This window comes from Mandrillus leucophaeus, unplaced genomic scaffold (assembly GCF_000951045.1).
Source record: "Mandrillus leucophaeus isolate KB7577 unplaced genomic scaffold, Mleu.le_1.0 Scaffold420, whole genome shotgun sequence".
Classification (NCBI taxonomy): domain Eukaryota; kingdom Metazoa; phylum Chordata; class Mammalia; order Primates; family Cercopithecidae; genus Mandrillus; species Mandrillus leucophaeus.
This window is the reverse complement of record NW_012104477.1, coordinates 613,100-632,488: the sequence shown is the minus strand read 5'-3', so window position 1 is coordinate 632,488 and position 19,389 is coordinate 613,100. Positions and strand designations below refer to the sequence as shown.

The window sequence follows — 19,389 nt, the reverse complement described above, 5'->3', positions numbered from 1 at the left end:
GGCTCAGGAGTTCAACGCTACAGCGAGCTATGGTCGAGCCACTGCACTCCAGTCTGGGCAACAGGTGAGACCCTATCTCTAAAAGATATTAAAAATAACAATAAAAAATAAAGATAAAATGATCACCTGTAGCAGCTAATGCATGCCTCAGTCCAGCAGCAATACAAACAACCTTCTCTTTATGGAGCTGTCAAAATAAAGAAAAGGATTTAGATCTCAGAACCATCCACCTACAAAATTGTATATAATTTATACCCAAATACAACGCAGTACGCTCCTCACTATGGGTCTGACTGGTTTAAAGCAACCACTCCCCCCAACATTTCCACCCATAAATACCTCTATATTTATCCCTAAAAGAAAAAAATATATCTTTTAAAATGCCATATCACAACACCATATGACAACAACTCTCAGGGCTGAAAGGCACTTATAAGGTCATATAGTCCAAGAGTTAGTAAATGTTTTCTGTAAAGAGACAGTTGGTAAATGTTTTACAGGCCATAGGTTCTGTCACACTACTCAGCTCTGCCATTGTAACATAAAAGCAGCTCTAGACGATACATAAACGAATGAGCATGACTGTGTGCCAGTAAGACTTTATTTACCAAGGGTTCAAAGTTTCCCAACCTGATCGAGTCCAATCCCCATCCAACAACACCCCACCAAGTGGTCATCCAATTCCTGCCAAACTCCTACCCCCAGTGACATAGGGATCGCCATTTCCCCAGATGCCTGTTCCCTCTTTGCACAGTTCCATTTATCTCTTTAGATGGAACCAAATCTAGCTGCCTGCAACTCCTGACAATGCTTTCCAAATATTTGAAGACAGTTGTCATGTCCTCCCTAAGACATCTTGTAGTGGTTTTAAAAATAGGTCCTCAAATTCTTTGCTACTCCTCCCTTCAAGATGTGGAGCTTAATACCCCTCCCCTTGTGTGGGCTGGACTTAGCGACATGCTTTTAATAAAGAGAATAAAGAAGCAATGAGTGACTCAGAGTCTAGGCAAAAAAAGGCACTAAGGCTTCCTGCTTAGCATCTCTCTGTCTCTCATCACTCCTGGAGGAAACCAGATGCTATGTCTGAAAAGTCCAGTAGAAAGGTTCACATGGCAAGGAACATGCAACCATTAGGGCTTTATCACATTTGTTTATTTACAGCTTCACGGAGATCGCAAGCAGACCCAGCTAACATCTCAACTGCAACTTCATGAGAGACCAGCTAAGCTGTTCCTAAATTCCTGACTCTCTGAAACTGTGACATAATAAATGTTTGCTGTTTTAAGCTGCTAAGGTTTGGAGTAATTTGTTACACGGCAATAGATAACTAATGAAGATCTTTTCTTTAAGCAAATATTCCCCATTCATCAGTCATCACTGGGTTTCAAATTCCCTTCCCCTCCTGGTCTTCACTTCTCTAAATATGCTCTAGTTGTTCAATCTTTCTCTTTTAAAGGAACTCTATAGCATCATCCTAACCCCATTAAGGTTTATCACATTTGTTTATTTTCAGGTCCACAGTGTCTTTCTAAACTTTAGGACCCTCAAGGGCAGGACCTGAGTCTTATATACTTTTATGCCCAGGGCCTAAGCACTAAATCCACAACAAAACATGACATCGCAGACGCAGGCTGAATGGCAGAAAGGACTGAGCTCTGGCCTTCCTTCTTCTGAAAACTATACTTCTGTCAATGGAGTCCACAATCACATTAGCTTTCGGGAAGATCAAATCTTAGTGTTAATACAATTCGAACATATCATCCTTTATATTTTTCTTTTGTTTTTCCCCCAAAAACTAACTGATGGGTTTTACATGTGACTTCAGTCTCTTTAACACCACTCACCTCCCTCTTACTCTCCATCCCAACTGCTGCTGCTTTAGTTTGAGCCACAATCATCTCATTTGGATTGTTAGCAAGAGTTTCCTAAGTAATCTTCCTTCAGTCCATCTTCTACTACCCTATCTGACCTCCCTACCGTGCTGTTCTTACCATGTGTCACATACAACCACCCTGATTGCCCCATTCCCACCTACTCTACCCTGGAACTCCCACCTCTTCCTTATATTCCAACCATACTACACTACTTACAATATCTCAAACTCTCCTGTTTTATTCTGCTCCACCTTTGCTTACATGCTTCCTTCTGCCTAGAATGTTCTTCTTTTGTACCCACTCCGAGCATCTTCCTATCCCAAGACAGGTAAACTTCTATTTAACTTTTGAGACTTAGCTTAAGCCTCTTCTCACCCCACCTTCCCCTAGATGCTCAATACTCCCTCCTTTGGGGATATACATGCATCTGTCATAGTTCTGACATGGTATTACATTTAAGTATTTATGTGCCTATCATGTCCTACCAAACTATAGCTCTCAACTGCTAGGACAGGTCTTATTCAACTTTGCTCCCACTGCCTAAACATAGTACCTACACATAACGGTTGTCATTAAATAAATGCATGAATTTCCATTAAATTTCACTTTGGCACATTGCTCCTATTGTTGCATAGAATATCACCTGTCAAAATGTTTTTACTTTCTGATTCTGTCATTCAACATATTTTAACCATTATTCCTCTATTCCTTAATTATATAAAGTATAATTAAGCTAAATTAATTATAACTTATACATAGGTGCTTACCAGGCCATCTATTTGCAATTGGGAGCTATAATACTTCCTTCAGGGGCTACAGAGCCTAGACTTGTGTGCATACCATGGGAACGATGACCCCAAATAACAGTCCACAGACCAGCAACTGAGTTCAGCAAGCTGGCAGGGGCAGACCCAAGCTTTCTCCAGGGAAAAAAACATCTCCACTATTAATCAGAGTTTAGGAAAATTAGATCGGAGCAGGGCAGCTTAGGTGGTAAAACTCATTTTTGATTCACGCATATTTCTTTAAAAATTCTATATTCCTATTATGATCACTTACAATATAAACTTCACAAAAAGGGGTAATTTTAAGTATGATGCACTGAATTAAAGAACTCTGAACTAGGGCCAACAGTCCTGTTTAACACTTGTTTTGTCCAATATGGTAGCCACTACCTACACATAGCTCTTGAAAACTTGAAATGTGATTACACTAAACTGAGACATATTGTAAGTAAAAAATGCATACCAGAGTTCAAAGACTTAGTACAAAACCAGTATAAAATATCTCGTTAATACTTTTTGTACTGAATTAGCCGGGCATGGTGTCAGGCGCCTGTAATCCCAGCTACTCGGGAGGCCGAGGCAGGGAACTGCTTGAACGCGGGAGGCGGAGGCTGCAGTGAGCTGAGATTGCACCACTGCACTCCAGCCTGGGCGACAGAGGAAGACTCCGCCTCAAAAATAAAAATAAAAACAAAAAATAACTTTATACTGATGACATGCTGAAATAATAGTGTAGATATAGTGTATTAATTTAAAAGTTATTAAAATTAATTTCACCTACATGCTACAACATGGACAAAACTTGAAAGCATCAAGTGAAGTAAAAGGAGCCAGGTCACATATTTTATTATTTCATTTATATGAAATGCCCAGAACAGGCAAATCCATAGAGACAAAAAGTAGATTAGTACTCACCAGGGGCTGAGGGGAGGGGAGAATAGGAATTGACTGCTATTAAGTATATAGTTTCCTTTGGTGGTAATGAAAATGTTCTAAAATAAGATAATGATATTGGTTGTTCATTTCTGTGGATATACATTTTAAAGGGGTTAATTTTATGGTACCTGAATTATAGTTCACTAATGCTTTTATTTTAAAAATTAATTTCACCTGTTTCTTTTTTAAAAGGAGCTACTAGAAAATTTTAAATTATATACAGCTCACGTTATATTTCTACTGGCTGGCACTGGCCTATACCATTTGCCCAGCTTAGTGTCTTCTGACAAATCACTTCTATTTGGACCTATTTCTAACATAATTTCCATTATTACTAATTTTAGAACTGTAAAATGTCATTAATACCCTTATGAGATGTATTACTTTTATTGTTTTATTTCACAAAACTTCATATAAAGTGTATAAAAACTAACAGAGGTTTTCATTTACAACGTCTACCTCCCAACTTAACTTTTCCCAGAAGGACCTATTTTTCAACTCAAATTCTCCTACCCCATGGGTTTTCAGGGATCCTGACAGCCTTTTATTCTGGGGAGAGATAGGTTAATACCTCGGAAACACTTTAACAGGTCATGGGCAAGCTAAATATTAACTGTCCTCACCTCAATGGCCTGGGGAACCACACATCTTCGAGGTCCATGAGGAACTCCTAACTGGCCAAAGGAGTTGGATCCACATGATAGAACTTGACCATTTTCTGCAAAATACAAATACTTAAATTGCAAATCTATGAAGTAAGATGTCTGTGACCAATGGTTAAATGGTGCAGGGTGAGAGATGCAAAGGGGATGAGGGGAAATGCTTCAGTGCATTCAGACTACATTCCCTGCTTTTATTCCTCTGGGAATGAAAACACTGGGCACCAGGTTAAGCATTCTACACCGACTGTCTATTCTATTATCTCATTAATAACAGATTATCTGTGTAGAACACTTAACTCAGTGCCCAGTATCGGGATGGGAGGATAGTAATTTCTCACTTTTCATGCTTCCATGTGACAAAGTTTCCATTAGTAAAATACTCCAGCTTTTCTCCATGCCCTTCCCCATCCTCACTGCTTTCTAGGAGACAGCGGTCATGTAACCAACTGGTGAGTTTAGGAGACGGGACAGGACATGTGTGGCTTGGCACCTCCCTGTCGGTCATTCTAGGCTGACACATAGGAAGCATTTCCCTGTGGGGAAAGCCTAGAGATCTGGGGGTAAGTTTGGACCAGAAGAATATTAGGACCACTGGCCTCATCATTAATCCCGTCCTCCAATTTAGCCTTTACCAGTGAAAAGCCAATAGTTTTCAAGATCCATTACTGACTTCTCTGTGCCTTTCTCACAACTGGCTCCAAATGTGAGCAGGAAAGAGCATTATCTACTAACTCCTTACAATCCAAAACACAGGCTCACAATAAACACTTCATAAATGATAGTTATTATTTAGATTCTAATAATTACCATCAAATTCAACACATATTACAGAACCCCTCCACAGAGGAGGATGGTGACACTTGAGCAGGGTTTTAAAGCTGGGATTTGAGTCCATCAGACAGACAAGAGGGGCTGGTCCAGACAGACAGAAGAGCATGTACTGCTTGGTACGACTAGAAAGAAAAGTATGAGGAGCGTGGAGAATAAGAGACAAGGCACAAAGACAGCTAGGGAACAGTTACAGAAGGCCAACGCTAAAAAGCTAGGGATCTGAGCTATGTCTGGGAGAATCCACAAGGGTTTATGACAGAAGAGTGATGAAAGGTGCCCTTGCCAGAGGACTGTGGCAAAGAGGGAGCCTGGTCAGAAACCATAGATGGTCCTTTAAATCCAGAATGGCCAGCTAGACAGAGCAAAGCTGAACAGAGAGGTCAAAACTGCTTCAAGGGAACAGACATCAGCTGACAAAGTAACTACTTCTGGCTGTTCCCAAGTGCATTATTCTAATAACCCTCTGGCCATATCCTATCCTGCTACCTGGCTTCACAAAGACCAAACAGATCTGCCCAACACCAATTATTTTAAAAAAAAAAATTCCACAGTGGGAAAAAGCTGCTATCACTGTTTTGACAACCACTATTGCCTCATATTCTCCTACCACACTCCCCACAAATAACCCTTCGCTGCCACTGCTGGCCACTGGCCAGCTACCCCAGGCACGCAGCTATCATGAACTTTTGGGACAGGAAATGGCCACCAAAGGTGATCTAGTCTATTCCCTACTCTCTGACAAAAGTTTTCCACCCCAATCCCAGTCTCCTTTACCATTAAACTCTCCTTAGAAAAGGCAGTCCACAACTTTCCTTGACAACCAGAGGGAAAATTTGTGTGTGCTTTTTATTTATTTTTATTTATTTTGAGATGGAGTATTGCTCTGTCGCTCAGGCTGGGGTGCAATGGTGCATCTCAGCTTACTGCAACCTCCACCTCCCAGGTTCAAGTGATTCGCCTGCCTCAGCCTCCCAAACAGCTGGGACTACAGAGTAGCTGGGACTATAGGCATGGGGTACCACACCTGGCTAATTTTTGTATTTTTAGTAGAGACAGGGTTTTACCATGTTGGCCAGGGTGGTCTCGAACTCCTGACCTCAAGTGATACACCCGCCTTGGCCTCCCAAAGTGCTGGAATTACAATTGTGAGCCACCGCACCGGGCCTTGTGTGTGCCTTTTAAACACAAAGAGGCTTTCATTTAATCGGCAGTCACCACCATCATACTGTTCTCACCCAAAGCCTTTGTGGTGATACAAATTTACCTAGGAGTGAACTCACCTGTGAGTATAATGGTAAAATCCCAGCCACAGGCCACCTGTTGGATGGGACAGCCAAAGAGGGATTTGCAGGGGGTAAAATATGGGATATCCTCTGTGTGACCAAGCCCCAGTTGCCCATCTTTGTTCAGACCACAAACAAAGAGGTCTCCTACGTCTGCAAAATATAAAGGCACCAGTGATAGTGCACACAGGGAAAAACACAACTGCAAAATGAATAAAAAGATTTCACTAATTATTTGGAGTCTCAGACCAATAACTTTTTTTCCCATCCAAGTTAATAAGTTGTGTATGTTCATGTATTCTGGAGCCAAACAACACAAGGCCAAGGGCCTCAAACTAATACCTATATAGAAACTTCAAGTCTTGGAACAGTGGTCAATCACCAAACTGAGCATCTACTGGAACAAAAAGCCAACATTTATTCAACATTTAGAATGTGCCAGGTACTGTTTTAACAGCTTTGTGTGCAGGGTGGATTCATCCTTTAGGCACAGTGTCTAGGGCCCATAACACTTTTCAGAGGCCCACAGAGTGGCTTAATTTTTAGTTATTTTGAAATGAGAAAAAGACAATACAGTAACAATGCACATATAACACTAAATTTGGAGTGGATTATATTAATATCCATCTTTATACCAACACAGTTGTAAAATATAATTTTATTTCTTTACAAAGGGGTCCATAAAGGGAAAAGCACCCAGGACCCATGACAGTCAGAATGGAGCTCTGCTAACTCACTGGTTCTCTTCACCCACTATTATTATCCTCATGTAACAGATTGAGAAACTGTGGCTATTTGCCCGAGGCCACATAGATAATAAGTCACAGAACCAGGATCTGAACCCAGAGATTTGATTCCAGAGCTCATGTTCTTAACCAGATGCAATATGCCCCCTTTTACAACATTGTAGCACTTGTATTACTTGTTAAGTGCTATCCTAGATACAGTAAGGGAAGATTAAGGGAAATGCACAGTTTTTGCTCTCAAGGAATATCCAATCTAATTACAAACACTTCTAACTCCTATGGTGTAAAATATACATTGTAACTCTGCCACTTATTTGCCTTGTGATGTTAAGCAATCAGTGCTCCTTTCTGAGTTTCATTTGTATAATGGAGGGGGTGTAGGAAAGAGTTGGCCTAGAAGAAGATCTCTGAAGTCCTTCCAGTCCTGAAAATCTAGGATCCTCTGATGGCAATTTGGCTCTTTCACAAAAATGTTTCACAAAAATACATTATTTTCCTCTGCAAAATACAAAAGGCTGAAAAATGGCAATATCATATCCAGGGGAAAATGTCTAACTAAGAAAATGAGTGACTATCTACTTTTGAAGGAAGTTACCTGTGACAACTGCAGAGTGGCCTCCTCCTCCTGTGATCCTCCTGACACTCCTGGGTTTACAGAAGTCATTCAGTTGCTGAGGCAACAGCACATCTTCCTTATGGCCAAGGCCAAGTTGCCCATAGCTATTTGCACCCTACGGATGAATAAGCCAAAGATGAAAAAGTTTGGGAACCGCGACTGTCAATGTCTATTTACCTGTCTCTATCTTTCTCACCCTGACGTATCTCTCAGAGGCTATAACAAATGAGATTTCTTAAGCTCATTCTTAAAAAAAAAAATTAGCTCCTTCATGGCAAATACTCACAGCACTGTTTATTCAAATATATAATAACAAGCACCAGAAAACAACATGTAACACCGTCTCCTGACCCCTGATCTGTAATACCATTAGTAAGAGACTCACGACCATAATAGTGGAGGAAATTCACATCCAGGAAAGTTCCTAGGTAGGTACCCTGGCAGGCTTAATTTACTGGGGCAAAGGACAAATGACCTGCCTCTTGGCCTCCTGCAGCAGCTGAAGAACCCACACTTTTTTCTACCTCAGGCCCCAGAAGGCAAAGCAGCAATGCCAGTCATGGTTGTGGGGGCATGAGTCCTATGAGGTCCTTGGCCTAGCCCAACCCTCTAGAGGTAATGGGGTAAAGTAGTCTTTCCTCTTAGAGTGGCCATGAAAAGAGAGGCCATATCCTAAATCAAGGTTCTTCTGACTGAGAACAAGACAGCCTCTTGAGGAGGAGGGCCTTGTCTTCTCTAGAGAGAGTTCTGAGCCTCGAGTCCTTGGCAGGAGTATCTCATATCTCTCCTTACTCCCTCCCCCTACACCCACGTCCCATGCCACCTCACTGCTTTCCCTAGCTGAACTTCAGCCCCTAAAAGAGAACGCTATCCAGCACATTTCAAATAAATTATAAATATGGACACAGAATCCAAACAAAGTTCCAGTAGAAGCTGCTCACAGACCCCTACAGGGGCCAGCATGAAGAAAAATGAAGGTCATTCCTGTGTTATCTGTGTCTCTGGAGCTGTGGGCAAAACTGTCTCCCCTTGTCCTTGAGTAATCATGGGGACAGCTCAGGACAGATAGTTTCAGACTTAGAAACACTCTCACCCCATCTCCTTTCTTCCCTCCTTAAATCCCTTCCCCAAAATCTGAAAAGAAAAATAATAATAATTCGCTCACTGAAGGACTTTGGAGCATTTGGGAATGTAAATCTTACCCTTCCTTTGTCAAGTGGGAAACTGACCAAAGAGGAAATGACCTGATAGGATCATTCTTACCGGCTGTTATATGCAACCCATATTTAGATGGAGGCCCCATCCTCAGAACACCACGATTTCCATATGAGAAGAGTCCTAAGCACCCACAACTCAGCCAGTGATATTCCTCATCTTCCCCTTCTTATGCTCCAGCCCCCACGTATTGCCTTTGGGAGGCAGCACAGGGGTTCCTTCTGATAAAAGCTAACTACCTAGGGAAGTTAAGAAAAGAAAAAAATGAGGGAGAAACAGCATCAAAATGGGAGGGCAACATCCTGGAATTAGTTCTTGTTCCTCCTCCCCACACCCATAATGGGAAAACTGACAACAACTCTGGAATCAAAGTTGGCTAAGGATTTTGTGCCTTAAAGCAAGGTACGTCATTATTTCATTTGTACAGTGAAAGAGGTTGGCAATGATCTCTAAGGGCCTTTTCAAGTTCAGTGCTATGTGGCTCCAAGATTCACATGGTGAGATTCCAGTAAGGGGACAGATTTCCCCTTGACAGGCAATATGTCTATTATTATTATTATTATACAAAAAAGGTCCATAATCCCTAATCTGAAATGCTTACAGTCAGATGTATTTCAGATTCAGAATTTTACAGCTTTTAGAAAAGTAATACAGTATACATGTCATATATGCTGATGCAAGGTCCAGGGACAGCAGCCTATAAGCAAAACAATAATCTTTCTGCATTAAAAAGTACAAATATTCATAAGAAGTGGCCAAATACTATAAATGGCCTTATGTCCAGTAAGTTTTGGATTTTCAGAGCTTTTTGTATTCAGAATTGAAGATAAGAGATTGTGGACCTGCAGAGAGAATCTTACTAAGATTTCAGAAATCTTTATAATTTATTGAAGTATCTACTCCTAGCTGATTCTTCCTGGAGATGAGAAGTAAAATATTTTAAATATATTTGTTTTTGAAGACACCTGAATGAGGAAAGGTGATGTAAAATAATTACAACAAATACATACAGACATACTTACATACATACATACATACATATATAATCCTTCCCCTTGTAGTCTATTTCACAGCCATCCTGGGCTGTAAGAACTCAAAGATGGAAGAGTAAGCCATAGCAGGGGCATAAGTCCCAGGAGCCCACATGGGGCAATTATTAGCTACCAATTACTGAGTGCTTCTCTCCATACTGCGCATTCACCTTTAATCCTCACAACTAAGAAGGACATTATTACTCCCATTTCACAGAGGAAGAAACTAAGGCTCAGAGAGGTTAAGTAACTTTCCATAGTTACATCTGGATAGGCAAAAAGTCTGAAGCCCTGTACCTTTTACTGTACCTTACTGTGTCTCTAAGAAAAAATAAAAAAAAGAACATACAGTGAACCATCCCAGAGCTTACCTGGCAGGTGGTTAACTGTATGACCTTATCTAAAATAGCATCCCCATATCACTCATTTTCTGCTTTATTTTTCTTCACGCCACTTCTTGATGTTACATTATATATGTCTACTTGTTTACTGTACACCTCCTCTGCTAGAAACTAAACTCCAGGAGGGCAGGAACTCTGCTTTGCTCACTGCTGTTTCCCCTGCATCTGAAACTGTGCTGGCCCGAAGAAGATGTACATGCATTTATATGGTGAATGAATGTAAGACCCTGTGAAAGACTGTCGCTCAACATGAAGGGGAATATAGAGTATACACACACAGTATTTCTTGGTCAGCCCTGAGATCTCCGTGGCTGTCCCATTACCAGGGGTGCAAGGCTGCTGAACACCTGGGAGAAAAGTAATATGACACATGGGCACTCTGCGGTTCAAATTATGGTACCAATTTTTGCAATGCTGGGAGAGGCCCTAAATCCAGGATAAAGCAAGATGAAGGGAAATTTAACACAACCTATTACAACTGTTGTTTGCCTTTCTTCCTTACAAACACTCCAGACATATCACACATGCACGTGTATGCATGCGTGCGCACACACACACACACACACACCCCTAACAAGGTAACTGTGAACTGAACTTTATTCCCCCAAAATTCACATGTTGAAGCCCTAACCTTTAGTACCTTACTGTATTTGGAGAGAGGGCCTTTAAAGGGGCAATTAAGGTTAAATGAGGTCATAAGGGTGGGGCCCTAATCCAATATAACTGGTGTCCTCAAAAGAAGAGACACCAGGGATGCTAACACACACAGAAAAGGCCATGTGAGGACACAGTGAAAAAAGCCATGTGAGGACACAGTGAGAAGGCAGACATCTGCAAGCCAGAGAGAGGCCTTGGGAGAAACCAAACCTACTCACACCTTGATCTTGGCCTTCTAGCCTCTGGAACTGTGAGAAAATAAATTTCTGTTGTTTAAGCCTCTATTGTGTGGTATTTTGTTATGGTAGCCCTAGCCGGCCAACACACGCCCACAGTTTCAGATTATGCAGCAGCAAAAACACACCACCAGTTCTCCAAACACAGCAGAAGGGTGTCAACAACCTATTAAACATATTTTACAGACATACTGTTTCAGTACAGACAAGGCCGAATATTAAAGGTTTGTTTCTGCCTGATGTTTCCTCTGTCCACACAGACGCCAGTCTCCTGCCTGGAAAAAGCCAGAGACAGCACATATTCAATCCCCCAGCTCCCGGGCCACCTCAAAGACGCCCAGCCAGCCAGACTACCACAGGCCATGCTCTCCCTCCTGCCAAACTGTAGCACCACATTCAACAAGTGCCGCCTTGTACTGATCATTACTTCTTTAAAAAATGGTCAATTAACACTGATTTTAACAGCAATGCAGGTTATACTTTTGCTCTCACCCAACACAAGAACTGGAAGTCTCTCACTCATGTGTATTTCACTCATGTGTATTTCCCCAACACCAGCACATGGGTAGGCACACGGATACTCGTTTACTCATTCGTCAACAAGTATTTCCTGGGGACCTACAAAGTGCCAGACACCAAGAGAGACACTGTGAACAAGACAGGTACAGCACCTACTCTCACCACACTTACTTTCTAGCCAGAGAGACTGACGTTAATAATAAATTATACACATCATTAAAATTGTGATACGTGCTATGAAGAAGCACAAGACGCAGCGACTGCTCATTCCTGTGCATGCTGGTCGGCCACCTGCCACGCTCCTGTGCACGAAACCTCCTGTCTCCCAAACACACATCAAGATGACCCTGTCTCTCCCAATGCTCCCGTCAAACCAACAGCAGCCCAACTCCCCCAAGACAGGTCACAGCAGAGTATCAGCAAATAGGTAGGGTCTGTGCCTTGTGCGCGGCCAAACACCGCAGGCCTCACATCCAAAGGATGCACTCGCCAGGCTGGGACACGGCCTCCCTCCTTCAGGCATCAGGAGGGTGAGGGGCACAGGTGGCCCCACGGGGCTCTGGGACCGGGCGATCCTCTCCACCGAGCCCTTCGCGCTATCTTCCAGGCGCTATGCGGGCTGGAGGGCTCTCGCGGAACCAGACGCTCTGCCCCGAGGCAGGTTCTTCCCGCAGCGCCACAGCCCCTCCGGCTCCAGCCCCGCCAGCCGGCAGGCCCCTAAGTCGACCGCAAAGACCCTTCCCTCCCCGCCCGCTCCTCCCCTGCTCCCAGCCCAGGATCCTCCAACCCAGAGCCCGGCTCGGACCTCGGCCACCCAGCCCCTGAACTGCCCAAGCCGCGGCCAGGAGCTCCCACGTCTCGGCGCCCCTCAGCTGGCCCTGGCTCGGGGGCGGAGTCACGTACCCAGGCGAAAAGCACGGCCGCCGCGGGGGCGGCCTCTGAGGCGCTGGGCTCGCGCTCCATGCGAGGTCGCTCTGCCGGCGCTTCCGGGAGGGACCGCACGAGGGCGGGGCCTGCCGGGGAGGGGTGGGAGCGGGAGCCCGGGCGCAGGGGCGGGACCTGCGTCGCGAATGGGGCGGGCGCCGGGAGGGATCTGTGGTGGGAAGGGGCCCGCGGGCCAGGAGAGGGGGTGCGGACGCGCCCTCGGGCCTTCGGGGACCAGTGGTGGGCGGGGCCGGATGACAAACCCGGAGCCGCCTCCCAGTCAGCCCGCCCCGGCGGCGCTCGCAGCGTCTCCGCCTGCAGCCTCCTGTCGCGCTGGGCCTCTCAGCCTCTCGCTCCTCCCCCTCGTACTCTTTATTTTTAGTCATAATTTCATGTTTCATACAGGTGCACTGCGCGCCACAGTTCACAAAGCTCCTTCGTGTTTTTGTCTCCTTGGAGGCCTACGACAGCCCAGAGGGGCTGACAGGGCAGGGATGGCATCACCATTTGCGGGAACAAGAAATGGAGCCTGACGGGTAGGGCAGGGTCCTGCCGGGCATCTCAGGAGCAATTGTCTTGAGCCTGCTTTGATGTGCGTTCGCAAACATCTGAGGGGGCGCCTTGGGAGGCGAGTGGAGTGGCACGTCGCCAGTGTCGCCCTCTGCACCTGGCATGGAGCGGGAACCCGCGCCTCACGACGCTGAATGGGGGAGGCTCGTTAGCGTGGACTCCTGCTGGGGCAGCCTCGGCGCTCCGGGCACGGCCCTGAGCTCATTCGATTAATAATACTGGATAATCGTCACCCAACGAACATTTCCATATAAAATGGCTTTTCTCAGACAGCGTCGTGTTGCTGGTGGGAGTTAAGTTCAATTTATCTGAAGGAAAATATGGCACTGGTATCAGGAATACAGAACACATGGGGTCACATTAAAGATGATCATCCACATTCGGTAGCACTTGGCCCCTCTGCTGACAGGGGCCTCCAGCACTCACCGCCCTTCACGCCTGGGCTTCTGGGAAGTGTCTTAGTGAGCTCTTACACTGTTCTTTCCTGTTCTTTCACTCCATCCACTCTTAGGAATTTCTGCCTGTAAGACTACTTGAGGGCAGCCCTCACCTTTCTCCCTCCAACGTGTGGCATCTGGAGAATGTCGATGACCATACCAAGAAAAATGCCAACTTTGGAGAGATAAAACAGCTCTTCATTCTCTAGGGATCTGAATGTGCAGGAGCTATACCATGCTTGCTGACTCTCTTATGAGTGGACTTTTTTGCGCTGACCATTTCTTGCTAGCATGTGTAACAAGATGTAAAAATGGGACTCTTCCCCACTCAGTTTTTATTGGGGGAACTTGCCCCCAGTATTTCAACATAGGTTCTTTCTATTTTCCACAAGTGTTGGCCGGCTGAGAAATAAAGAGAAAGAGTACAAAGAGAGGAATTTTACAGCTGGACCACTGGGGGTGACGTCACATATCGGTAGGACCATGATGCCCCCCAAGCTGTAAAACCAGCAAGTTTTTATTAAGGATTTCAAAAGGGCAGGAGGTGTGTGAACAGGGAGTAGGTCACAAAGATCACATGCTTCAAAGGGCAAAAAGGAGAACAAAGATCAAATGCTTCTGAGGAAACAGGATAAGGGCAAAATCAGAAACTCCCGGTAAGGGTCCAACAAAGATCACAAGGCAAAGGGCAAAAGCAAAGATCACAAGGCAAAGAGCAAAAGCAGAATTACTAATAAGCGTCTATGTTCAGCAGTGCACGTATTGTCTTGATAAACCTCTTAAACAACAGAAAACAGGGTTCGAGAGCAGAGAACCAGTCAGACCTCAAATTTACCAGGATGGGGTTTTTCCCCACCCTAGTAAGCCTGAGGTTACTGCTGGAGACCAGGGCATATCTCAGTCCTTATTGCAACCGCGTAAGACAGACATTCCCAGAGTGGCCGTTTGTAGACCTCCCCCCACGAATACGTTCCTTCCCCAGGGTATTAATTATTAATATTCCTTGCTAGGAAAAGAATTTAGCGATATCTTCCCTACTTGCATGTCCATTTACAGGCTCTCTGCAAGAAGAAAAATATGGCTCTATTTTGCCCGACCCTACAGGCAGTCATACCTTATGGTTGTCTTCCCTTGTTCCCTGAAAATCGCTGTTACTCTGTTCCTTTTCAAGGTGCGCTGATTTCATATTGTTCAAACACACATGTTTTACAATCAATTTGTTCAGTTAACACAATTGTCATAGTGGTCCTGAGGTGACGTACATCCTCAGTTTACAAAGACAACGGGATTAAGAGATTAAGGTAAGACAGGTGTAAGAAATTATAAGAGTATTATTTGGGAACTGACAAATGTCCATGAAATCTTCACAATTTATGTTCCTCTGCTGCAGCTCCAGCCGGTCCCTCCATTTGGGGTCCCTGACTTCCCGCAACAAGTTTTGGCTGAGCAACAAATGCCAGTTACTTCTATATCATAAAATAAGGTGCAAGACCACCAAAGCAGGACTGCAACGCAACTGTCTAGAAACCAGTGTATGACTTTCAGTCTACCAAAAAGGTTGAGAGACCAGAGAAAATTCTAGTAGGATATGTGACCACAATTATCAATGTGGTGTGGGTCTCACCCATCTCATGTCTAAGGAAAGTTAGTTTAGCTGGGTCCCTGAGAGAGCTTGGTATGCATCCCTCTAGATTAGGAGCCAGACAGGCTTCTGTCCAATCTGTTCTGAGAAATACAAGGGCTTGTGGCTGGATATCCGCTCTAATAGCTGAGCGAAGACAAACTGATGCTTTGGGGAGGTCTTTCACACCCAGAGTTTTTCAAAATAAAAACTGTCCATTTCCCATACATGAACAAACTGACTGGGGGATGGTCTTAGACCTTGTCCAAGAGAATTTCTGGAAGGGTGAAGTGACACCCACAGGAGAGTCAATCACTAGATTCCTTGAGGGTGAGGAAAATGAATTTAACAGCCCACAGAGATACATTTACCCACATCAAGAAATCCCAAGAAATAAGAAGGTAGGAAGGTCTTCCAAAACGCCCACAAGAAAATGTCAGCATGAAATACTTACCAAGTACAGAAAACACTGATGCCAACTCACAACAGTATCAGACCAAAAAGAACTTTTCTCCTCCTTACTTCTCCTCCCCTCTACATCTCCCCAACCCTGGAGGAGTCCCAGGCATCCACTAACTAACAAGGGACAAGGAAATGAAGAAACTAAGCACACCCACTCCTTTCTCAGTTCTAGAGGAGGGAAAAAGTTTCAACCTTAAAGTTTGTTTTATTGAAGTTTTTCCACAGGACTAGCCTTTTTAAATATTGAAAGAGAGAGAGACAGAGAGTATGTGTGTGAGAGAGAGAGAGAGAGAAATGAAAATTAGGAGCTAAGGACTTTTTATTATGTGTGAACAAGCAGAAAACTCAGGCAGCAATCTGAGATTTCATCCAGCAGGGCAAGGAAGAACTACCTACAGAGCCAGTTTTAATAGAGAGAGGTCTGGAAGAATATAGTTGTTTTCTGACTCCACTCCTTGAATGTACAAGCATCAATATTTTAACTAACCTACAGTTATATTATTATGTCATATCCCTTAATATAATTTATTGGAAGTGTTGAGATGTTGCAACTATTTCAACTATGTACTCGCCACTGCCTAGTTCTTCCCATGAGCAGCCTGGATGAATTGCAGTTCTTGAATGGGACTAGATTTAAACCATTTAATGGCTTTACTTTCAGATGCCTTGTCTCCCCAAAAGAGGAAAATATAAAGTATTTGGGAACATACAGATTGCATCTCTGCACCATAAAGATTAGGAAATTTTTCCCATTGGATTATTTTATTTGATCATCCCAATAATACTAGTATGATAAATGCTGTTAGGATTATTATTTTATTTTATTTTGTTTTTTTGAGGCAGGGTCTCCCTCTGTTGCCCAGTGCAGGTGGCACGATAATGGCTTACTGCAGCCTCTACCTCCTGGGCTTAAGTGATCCTCCTGCCTCAGCCGCCCAAGTAGCTAGGGCTACAGGTGTGAGCCACCTTGCCTGGCCAGGATCATTGTTTTATAGATGAGAAAACTGAGGCTCAAAGAAGTTATTTACTTCAAGGTCAGTTTTCTACTTTTGATAAAGGGAGATTAGCTAGCTGCAAACCTTTTCTGTCACAAAAAAACAACTAGAAAATTTGACAGAAAATATTTTTAAAATCTATTTCAAGTCATTGGAGAGCTATCAAAGCAGCAAGAACTTGAAGGGCCAAGATCTGAAAGCTGAGAGATTATATTTGGCACTACTTTTCTCCTTGAAGCACTTGCTAATTACTAAGCAATGTCTTGGAGGCTAAGAATCTTGACTGAAATCAACAACTAAGAAGCTGAACAGTACCTTTAGCAATCTCATAGGGTAGGGATGGGAGGAGGGAATGGTGGACATGAAGGAGGGGACAAAAGTAGGAGTCCAGAGCCCCCAAGGAGAAGCCCTGGTACACACCCATAGTTTTCTCTTGAGATCCCTAAAGGGCTACACCCTGAAAGTCAAGGTGAACTGGAAATAGAACAGCCCTCACAAAGACTGAAGCTCAACTTCTCTTTGGCTCAATCCCTAACTGGACTAAGACTTTACCAAGCCATTATATACTGCCTACTAGAAGCAAAAATTAATCCCCTCTTGTGGAAGATAAAATCATCCAGAAGCTAAGGGGGAATATCTGTTAAGAGAGTGACTGTATTAATAATTCTTTACATGTGGAAAATGAGGAGGGTTTTTTGTTTTTTTGTTTTTTGTTTTTTGCAAAGTCCTCTTGCAGCATAACTTCTCCAATAATCCAGTATAGTAGACTTAGTGCATTTTACAGATGAGGAGTGTAAACCAAAAATAAAATTCTAAGGCCCCCCCAACCATCTGAATGGACTTTCTTCTAGGCCAGGGCACTCTAAAATGTAACCTAAAAGGCTGACTCAGGCCATGACTGGAAGTGGGGGTGACACACATGCCTCCTTATAGCTCTCCAGCATTAATATCAACACAGACCTTAAGTCTGATAAGAAAAATTGACAGTCTATTCTCTTGGAAGCCTGCCATCTGGAGGCTTCACCTGCATGATAAAACTGGTCTCCGCAAACTCATACAGCAACCCAGACATTCCTTTCTATTAATTGCCAATTAGAAAAATTTTAAATCTACCTATAATCTGGAAGCCTCCCACCTAACACTTTCAATTATCCCAGTTTTCTGGACTGAGCCAATGTACCTTATAAATATATTTGACTGAAGTCTCATGTCTCCCTAAAACGTATAAAACCAAGCGGCACGCTGACCACCTTGGGCACATGTTCTCAGGGTCTCCTAAGGGCTGTGTCATGGGCCATGGTCACTCATATTTGGCTCAGAATAAATCTCTTCAAATACTTTAGTGTGTTTGACTCTTTTCGTCGACAGGAACATAACACTAAGACTTTACCAAGAACTCTGAAGAGTGGTTACCAGGCTCCAGATGTGTTTGGCTTCTATCTCATATGCATAGGCTTTTTAAGAAGTATAAGATATAATGGATTTCCTAAACTAATAAAATTGCTAATATAAGTTTAAATCAATTTTTAACATATGTTTGGGAAAAAGTAAATATTGGTTGAGAACATAAATTTTGTGTTCATTTATTATCGCACTGAATAACAAACTTGTAAATCATAAATGTATATTATATAGTAAAACAAAGATTAGACCAAAATAGACCATAGTACCTTAAACACTTCCTATGAATTAATATATGGACTCTATCATATATTCCTTTAGAGAATTCAGGATTTTTTTCTTTTTTGAATTTGGAAGCCAACTTAAAAACTAACAATAATTATGTACATTTTGGTGTGTCATTACTACTTGTATAACTCCAAATGGCAAAATATGTAGGTAAAGAAATGTAGGCATTCTGAAGGTCAGCTTTTAAGCGTCCTTAAAAAGTCATGAGAATATTAACTATGTCTTTGAACAATGATTCACTGATTAAGAATTATTAACCGGCTGGGCATGGTGGCTCATGCTTGCGATCCCAGCACTTTGGGAGGACAAGGTGGGTGGATCTTCTGAGGTCAGAAGTTCAAGACCAGCCTGGCCAACATGGTGAAACCCCATCTCTACTAAAAATACAAAAATTAGCCGGGCGTGGTGGCAGGCGCCTGTAGTTCCAGCTACTCAGGAGGCTGAGGCAGGAGAATGGCATGAACCCGGGAGGCGGAGCTTGCAGTGAGCCGAGATCACACCACTGCACTCTCCAGCCTGGGCAACTACATCTAAAAAAAAAAAAAAAAAAAAAAATATATATATATATATATATATATATATGAAGCTTTTAGTTCAATTCTGTTCTCACATTTGGGTAACTATTTACATATTCCTAGGTGCTTTGAAGACATATATTTAAAATGCATGAAAATTCTAAGACTCTCAGAACTCCTGAGTTACCAAATATTACAAATACCCAGAGGTGAGAAGAACTGAAATCCATCATTAAAAATTTCCATTGTTTGGCCGGGTGCGGTGGCTCACACTTGTAATCCCACCACTTTGGGAGGCCGAGGCAGGCAGATCACGAGGTCAGGAGATCGAGACCATCCTGGCTAACACGGTGAAACCTCGTCTCAACTAAAAATACAAAAAAA

At 43.2% G+C, this 19,389-nt stretch overlaps 1 protein-coding gene across 1 annotated transcript in view; it reads right to left on the bottom strand.

Moving 5' to 3' along the window:
• Window positions 1-12,912, bottom strand: part of SERGEF (secretion regulating guanine nucleotide exchange factor) — a 239,699-nt gene extending 226,787 nt beyond the window's left edge. The window contains exons 1-5 of the mRNA XM_011992940.1: window positions 12,696-12,912; window positions 7,713-7,848; window positions 6,369-6,524; window positions 4,219-4,313; window positions 127-187 (exon numbers count right to left, since the gene is read on the bottom strand). Coding sequence (XP_011848330.1) covers window positions 127-187; window positions 4,219-4,313; window positions 6,369-6,524; window positions 7,713-7,848; window positions 12,696-12,755 — 508 coding nt within the window. The 5' untranslated portion in view covers window positions 12,756-12,912. The remainder of the gene's footprint in view (window positions 1-126; window positions 188-4,218; window positions 4,314-6,368; window positions 6,525-7,712; window positions 7,849-12,695) is intronic.
• Window positions 12,913-19,389: the final 6,477 nt, after the last annotated feature.